The following is an 8,161-nucleotide window of genomic DNA, read 5'->3' on the forward strand; positions in this document are numbered from 1 at the left end:
CGCGCCGCCCGCGGCGAGGCAAGCGGCGGCTTGCAGCCTCCCAGGTCACGTTTCCGCCCCACCACCACCACCACCACCACCACCAGCACCAGCACCAGCACCAGCACCCCGCAACGCTCGCCCGGCGCTCCCGCTTCCCCAGAGGGAAGCCGCAGCCTGGGATCGGCACGGCGACCTCCTCCCAGGCGGCTGCGGGCTGATCCAAAGGGAGTCGAGAAAGGCGGCCCGGAAAAATTGCTATGCTGCACGGAGCAACCGATGCRTGGTGGGCTCCTAAAGGTGCTTGTACACGCACTGGGTGATTTTTAGGGATCCGTGAATAAAAGAGGGTTAAAAAAAATAAAATAAAAGGCTGCTAATCCAAAACGCGGTTGCAACGCCCGCCGCGTCCGAGGCTGGCCCGCGGGGCGCGCGGTCGGGCGGATTAAGGAGCGGCGCGAGAGGGGCCCCGCTGCGGCGGGCGGCTTCGGTCGCGGCCCGCCGCGGGGCCGCCCGGCGCGCAGGAACGGGACCGCTGCGGCTTTAACGGGCTCGCAGCACCCGGCAGGACCTGTTGTACGAGGTGCCTGGGAGACGTTCGAACCGCGGACAAATGAAAGCGTGTTGCAGCAGTTCAGAGCACACGTCATGCGGGTTTTGCAACCGCCCCAGCTGTCTTGGGGTGGATGAACGGCAATAGCCCGGGGTGAACCAAGCTCCCCGCAGCGCGGCCCCAGCCGCCCGAACGCGCACGCCGCCGCCGGCGCGAGAAACGGCCCGGCGTYGAACCCAGCGGGGACGCCGGCCGCGTCCTGCGCGCCGCACACGCGGCCCTACTTTCCTCAAGGGTTAAATGCCAAGAGACAGTGTCTCCTTCTGCCGAAAGATGGAATGATCCAGCCTTCGAGGAAGGGAGAGAGAAAAAAAAAATCCGGGCTGTAGTGGGTGCAGCATTTTTGTATGTGCATGATCAGCATACAGAGCGCGGGAGGGTACACGGYCTTCTTCGCCTCCATCTCCAGGGCACAAAAAAACGGGAGAAGTGACTCCCCACGAAAACCAGCGGCTGGGAGAGGCCTCCAGCGCCGAGTASAGGCACCGGTCTTGGTGACAGGCCACATCCCGTGGTCTTGGTTACAGTCYGAAAAACACCTGCAGAGCCTCCTCTGCGCCTGCTCGGCCTGTATGAGAAGCTGGAGGACTTCTTGGGCCCAAGAGGTGATGGGGAGACCATCAGAGTAGACCAAGGGATTTTGGTGAAGCCCTTCACAAAACGAGGGGATCTGTTAATTAGATCTCCCCGATGCCAGCCCAAAGTGGGCCAAACCCCCAGCTACGGGGGAGGGCGCAAACCCCAGTGCTTTCAGCCATGCTGTCGTGGAGATGGAGAAGCTGCCTCCACACACAGCTGAGCTCTCCCGTTAGACTGCACCTTATTTAGGTCCTTGGGCTTTTGCACAGATGCACTGTCAATCTAGCTGTTGACATGAATTTAGCCTAGCTCTGGCAGAGATCCCAAAGAGTCACTAGAATGAAAAAGCAAAATGTTACCCGGTCCCTATATTCAGATGGTGCCAACCGAAAGCACTTGCTCCAAATCCAGAAAACAAATTCCTCTCGACACAGCAGCTACCAGCGAGCAGGTCCCACTGGGATTAGCTCCCCATTAACACTATAATATCATAGCTTGTTTACTGCCACCCATGCCCCGAGCATTAATTCTCCCCTGCTCATTGCAGGTTATGAAAACAGACTTCAGACATTCCTTCAGGGACTTTCCAAAGCACATAGGGCTGCAGAGCTAACCCAAATGGCACGGTGCTCAGCCCTGYCGATGCCGATCGGCTCCCGAACGCTCACGCCTACAGCTAAGGACAGMCAGCTGCACGGTCAAAATCCAGGTTATTCCTCTTTCTGACAGCTCCCTAGAAAACCCTACAGGGAGCTGGTGTTACAGGCTCCCAGCTCTATGCAGGGCTGTCTCCAACCCGTAACTGTAGCACTAGGAGAAGGTGCCCATCAGAAAGAGACACAAACCACTACAGCCTCCCAACACATCTCCAGTTTGGAGCTCCCAGGCCCACTGTTCTTACCATGTCTGAACCAAAAAACAACTCAGACTTCTGCTGAACCTCCCCACCGGTGAAAACACCCGAACTCAGCCAGGATTTGGTCTGTAAAGGGCAGTGGAGGTGCTACCATCGCTGCAAGCTCATGCTGCCCTTGCTTCACTCTGACAGAGCGGGTGAGATCTCTGGTGCCCTGGCTTCTGGGGCTCATGGCCCTTAATCTGATTCTTTGGGGACAAAAGTGCTCTGGCTCCTAATACCAGGGTACAGAGGAAACCTAGCTCTTCACTGAACCCTACCAGGGAAGATTAATGCCTTCAGAAAACCTGATGCAGAGGTTTGCTGCTCTAGCGTCAGCCACTGCCACACCACCCAACTTGAAGAAAACCCCTTAGTTAGTTATAAAACCCTCAAGACCTGTCTCTCCGTGAGATGAGAAGATGGCTTCTCTTCCTGCTTGCCCTACTCCCCCAGCACACAGCACCCAATGGTACCAGATGCACCAGCAAGTAAGATGAGCCTCTTCTATCAGCCCAGCATGGCTCTGCAGGACAGGGTCCTCCCGCAGCCAAGCCAGCCTGGGACCGCTCTTCCGCCTGGGCCATGGGAGGTACCACAACCCACAGCAGAGCTCAACCGACTGTATCAATCAACATGCACGATAAGGAGAGAGGGAGACAGCCACAAGCAGAAGTGCTGCCCTGAGGAGGCGGGCAGCAAGGGTAGCCGCAGGGGTACRAGGCAACACCCTCGCTAGTCATGCACGAACCATCCCACTCAACTGGAATTGCTTTCCTCCTCCCAGGGGACTGCCGCAGAGATCAGCAGGGCTGCTGTCTCCTTCCAGGTAGAGAGTTTCACCTAACCAGATGGTTCAGGTCTATTTTAAGGTCCTACAACTCAACTGCCCCGGCTCGTTCCATGCTGTAGCATTGCTTGGCCTGCTTTCCGACAGTCGGGGTATGCAATCTCCAGCGTCCCCTTCYCTTATCACACCCTTTCTTAGAAAGGCCGGTTGTAAAAGATTTCTGATTTACACTGCCTCTCCTGGTGTCCAAGTCCTGCTCCTTCGTGTTAACTTGACGTATTTCTGGAATTCCCTGAGAAGGGAAAATGAAACCGCTCCTTCGTTTCTTGGTACAAGGCACTTCCACTTTCTGTTGAATTCCCTGCTGTGCTCAGCTTCTCAAAGCTGCACTGAAAGCTCTGGATGCCTTTGAAAGAGGAAACAAAGTTATTTTTGAAGAATACTTAACCAACAAAACAAGCCGGAAGATTCTGGGCGTTGACTTTGTAAAATGCTCCTTGAGATAGATGCTTGAGAGGTTCTGCTAATGCATCTATGAGCCTAAAGAGTCGATGGTTTTAGATCCCAACCTCAGATCCTACCACAACCTCTCCTTACCCAGCACAGTATCACTGGGATTTGAGGTGCAAAGAAACAGTGCTGTGCTGAACTGGACTGAAAATCTAGGAGAGGACAGCCTTGGCAACGGAGCCTAAATTTGGCATCCAAACACCTTGAGCAATTAATTTCAGAAGAAATCTTGCTGCCCAAGTGGGGAAGGGAGAAAGGGCAGGGGAAGAGTCTAAGAAACAGACAAAAAAGCAAAAATTGCACTTTATTAAGTGTAATAACCATAAGCTTTTGATTTTTTTTTCTCCCTGGTTGTCTGGAAGTTTCTGAAAAGGCCGAAACGGGCTCAAACCACGGCAAAGCTCTTTTGTTTGTTTTGCCGCAACAGCAGTGACTGAAAAAGAAAATAAACGGGTGAGGGATGACTGCGCAATCCCCGGGGAAGCGGGGCCAGAGAGACCCACCAGACATGACTTTGCACTTGCTACAGCAAGGTTAGTGGAGCTGCCACCACCTCAGTACGACGCTTGCTGGGAAACACGCCCCAGACTGAAGCGTCCCCTTCGCTGGCTGGAGGACACTTAAAAGAAAGCTAAAACCCCTTAAAACGGCATGAACGTCCCCGCGACGGCTGCTTTTCCACSAGCCCCGCACGGTGCATTGCGTACGCAGCCTGACCGTGCTGCTAATCCCGCATTCATCCTTTGCGCGGTTGGGTTGGGCTTTTTTTTTTTCCCTCCCCTCCATTTCAACAACGGGAAAATACAGAAAGGGTTTGCAAAGCTTTTCCTCGCTGAGGAGAAAATGGGAGAAAAGCTCACAGCGGTGCGTTTGGCACGGCCTTGCTCTCAGCCTGCAGGCGCTCCAAAGCAAACCCCGTCGGGGCTGGCACGGTGCTCTCGCCCCGGGCGGATGGGATCCCCCCAGCCTTGAAGGTCACCCTCCAACAACGCCAGTACCACCTCAAAACACCACCTGGGTGTACGAATAAGATTCTCCCTTAAAACAGAGCTCCTGCATACTAATATCTGCAAAGCTGCGGGCTGTTTTGCACGCCCTGGGCACCCAGCCCGGGGCTAGCAGACCTACACCGACCAAGGGCAGACCCAAGCCTGCCCAAAGGCTACTCAGGACACCTCCGGCACCTGAAACGCCAGAGGAAGGGGTATTTCAATAACTGAATCCTACCCCGAGGCATTCATTGACTTTGGGTTAACTACGAAAAAATTAAATGTAAAAAGCCTGTTTGGATAGGAGACGGATCACCCGCTGGTTACAACGGGGCACCAGGCAGAACAGCGGGGCAGAGAGGCTTGGAGGAGGACAGGCGGCGAGGACATCCTCGGTGGCCTTGGGCGTCCCAGGAGGACGTCCCGGTCCACCCGGGTGGTGCCGGGCCGCAGTCAAAGCACCCGGGAGAAGGGATGGGCTCCGYGGCCGGGGCGCGCTGCTGCTCCCGCCGCCGGCGGGGGCTCGGGGGCCAGCGTCACCTCCGGGCGAGCTGGGTAAGGAGGGCACATCCACAGTGCCACCTTCAGGAGAAGCCCTCCCAGGCTCGGGGACGGAGCGGGTGCCACGCTGCCTTGGAGCCCCTCAGGCTCGCCCGCCCGCGAGGGACGGGCAACGGGGACGGCAGCGCTCTGGGCACCCTTGGCACTTCCAGGCTCCCCGCAGAAACCACCCGTTCCGGCCCACGCAGGCGGCGGCCGCGGTAAAACCGGCCCAAATCGAACGCCTTGGGCAAAGGTCGCCTCTCGCAGCCCGCCCCAGGACCCGATTTCGGCCGGGCCCCAAGYGCCCGGGCTCAGCCCCCGGCGCTCGCCCGCCGCAGCGGCAGGAGGCAGAGGGACCGAGCGCCCCGGCAGCGGGGGCGCGAGGAAAACCGCGGGCTGCCTCGCGTCCCGCCGGCGAGGAATTTCCCCGCGGGCATCCCTCGCCCGAGGGGCAGAGCCCAGGACCCGGCCCCCGGCTCGCCGAGACCGCGCCGCTCGCGCGACCGGAGGGAAATCGGCCCGTTCGCCCCCCCGGGGCGGCCACTTTCCAACGTCACGCGGCGCCTCCGCAGCGGAGCAGAGCCGCGGCTTTCCGGCCGAGCGCGCTCCCGGGCGTTTCGCTTCCAGCGCCGGTGGCTTCTCCCGATGATTCCCCCCCCACCCACCCTCCCCTCCCGAAAGAAAACAAACCCGAAAGCACAGAGCGTGCCGTGCGAAAGTCCTGTCCCCGGCTTCACGCTGCTCGGGGCCGCGGCGCTGGTCACGGGCTCGTTGTTTACGTACCCTCCGCGGTATATCCCTTTAAACAAAGGCGCCTATGCATTCGACGGGGCGCTGCGAGAGCGCTTGTTTTCAAAGCCTGACCCCGAATTTGAACTCGGAGGATCCTGCGGGCCTGGAGATCAAACGCGTGAAAACGTGACCGATGCAAACACGGAATAAACCCGGATAATTATAGCCGGGCGCTGCGGCGGCTATTGTTCGCTCCGGGCCGGCGCCCGCTCCAGCGCCAACAGAAGCAAAACCCCGCTCCGATGCAAAGCCCCTGGCCGAGAGCGGGGCCGAGAGCAAGCCGGGGAGCCCCGAGCCCGGGAGAGCCCGCCGTGCCGGCGGCCACAGAGCCGGGCACCGGCCCCCTTCCAGCCGGCCGGAGCACGAACGGGCGGCACGGCTCTTTGCAGGACGGCCAGGGCGCTCAGCGCTTGCGAAGCGGCTACAATACTTTCCCGATTACGGCTGCGTGCAAACGAGCGCGGCGGGGAAATTATGCACGGGCGAAGGGGAGGGATGGCGGCGGGGTGGGAGAGGCCGGAGGGGGCCCCCGCGCTGCCCTGGCGCTGCCCTCGGCTCCCGCACAGGGAAGCTGCAGCCCGGAGATTTACTGCTGCTACCGACTGGCACATATGGTATCCATCAGGGAAGCCGGCCGAGCTCGGCCTCGCCGCKCCCGCGCCGTCCGGGATGCTCTCCCGGCCACGGCGCCGCCGCGCTGGGACTCGCCCGGCGCCCCGTATCGGCGCGGGGAAGAGGAGGCRCCGAGCCAGGCGTTTCGAGCCCCTTCGCTCTTTTCCCCAAGCCAACGGCAACCGCCCGAGCTCGCGTCCCGCACGCGCCCGCCGCGCCGGAAGAGCAGCCGGCGCTGGCGGAGCCGGGAGGAGCCTCCTGGAGCCGCCACGCCGGGCCCGCGGCTGCTACCGACGGGCCAAAGCGGGCGCTCGTCGCGGAGGCAGCCCGAGTGCGCGGCGCGGGCTCACCGCGCACGCCTACACGCCTCTCTCTTCAGAGGCCTCTGCGCGGTCAGAGCCACACGTCAACAGATCTCGGGAGCGGGAGACAGATGCTGACTCCCAGAGACTCCGTCTCGGGCACGCAGCCTGCAAACCACCCAAAATCTCATTATTTTCATTTCTTTTGTTACAGCTCCTGCCTTCACGGCTGCGCCTTGGGCTTTCTAGACAGGATCGCGGCGAGCAGGAAACGGGCACCTGYGCGATGAGTTTCCTGGAGCTCCGGCACACACACACGCACACACCTCCGGTAGCCCATCAGTCACAGGAATTAAAGTTACCCGGGCATTCCCCGCTCCGGGCAACGCGCTGGCTGCCCTCAATTACACGTGCACATCCCTTCTCCGGGAGCGATATCGCATAGTTAATTCTCGAGCCTTAGATGTGGTATCCAGCTTGGAATTTGTTTTCCTCTTGCACATTCGCGGCCGCAGCCGACGTTAGCCGAGCGAAGGGAACGCCAGCAGCTCTGCCTCCGGTGGTCCCCACAGCAAGCCCTTAAACTCCTTCCGCACCCCCCAGCCCTGCCAGCACCTGCTTCGGTCCCTGACTATCACCGCCGTCCCACCAAAGCATCCGGAGGTACGACACATTCACTGGGAGTTTCCCCCGCCAGCGCTAAGCTCTTGTCCCTTCCCACCGGACTAAAGCAAGGTGAGCCRCGGGTTTTCCTCGGGAAGATCACTGTGATCTTTCCACTGAGAGGAACGCGATAGAGGACGCCAGGCTGGGCGCTCGTGTCCGTCGCCGACCCGCCCTCGGGGACCGTCGCCCCGGCAGCCCTCTGCCAAGGCTGCTTAAATAGCGAGCGAGGTCTTTGCAGAGGGAAAAGCCCCTTCTGCACGTCCATGCACAATGCAGCCCCCACCTCCGCTGAGGCCTCTAGGTCCCACCAAAGCACGCTGTCACACACTGTTTGCGGTCCTCGTTGCTGAAGACCACCAAAAATTACAGACCCTACCCCTCCGTGCAACCACACGTAGATAATGCTGCCAGGCTTCGCCTGCATAATCGAGCGGATACAATTCCTGGGAAGCGTGTCTGCAAGACAGATGCTCTCCCTGCAGCCACCCCCAAGCGCGAGCCAGTAGATACAGCAGAGTCGGCGCTTAAAAAAACCATAACAACAATTCTAGGAAAAAAGCCCCACAAAACAGGTAGCTCCCTCGTATCGGCTGATTCGCATTATTTTCCTTACTCCAGAGCGCGTCAGGCTGGACTGGCTGAGGGCAAGCTTTTCAGATGAATTACTTTTAATTGGCTGCAGAGTAGCTTCGAAACATCTGATACTGTTGTAGATAAATATAGTAACGACTGCAAGGGGGAGGGAGGGGGGCAGGGAGCAATCACAGTTCAATGCATCCGAGAAAACAGCTTCCTCCCGCTCAGCTGCCTGCTTCGGAAAGGGCCTGCGCTCCCGGCGGCGAGGCTGCCGGGGCGAGCGCGCCCCAAGCCCGCCGGCGGCGCGCCGCAGCC

General features: G+C 59.6%; 1 protein-coding gene across 1 annotated transcript in view; it reads right to left on the reverse strand.

Annotated features, from left to right (window-relative positions):
* Positions 1-5,736, reverse strand: part of SLC16A2 (solute carrier family 16 member 2) — a 46,582-nt gene extending 40,846 nt beyond the window's left edge. Inside the window, exon 1 of the mRNA XM_085324248.1 lies at positions 5,682-5,736. Within this exon, the coding sequence (XP_085180374.1) occupies positions 5,682-5,721 (40 nt within the window). The 5' untranslated portion in view covers positions 5,722-5,736. The remainder of the gene's footprint in view (positions 1-5,681) is intronic.
* Positions 5,737-8,161: the final 2,425 nt, after the last annotated feature.

This window comes from Rhea americana, unplaced genomic scaffold (genome assembly GCF_003343005.1).
Source record: "Rhea americana isolate MKP2758 unplaced genomic scaffold, rheAme1 scaffold_90, whole genome shotgun sequence".
Lineage (NCBI taxonomy): Eukaryota > Metazoa > Chordata > Aves > Rheiformes > Rheidae > Rhea > Rhea americana.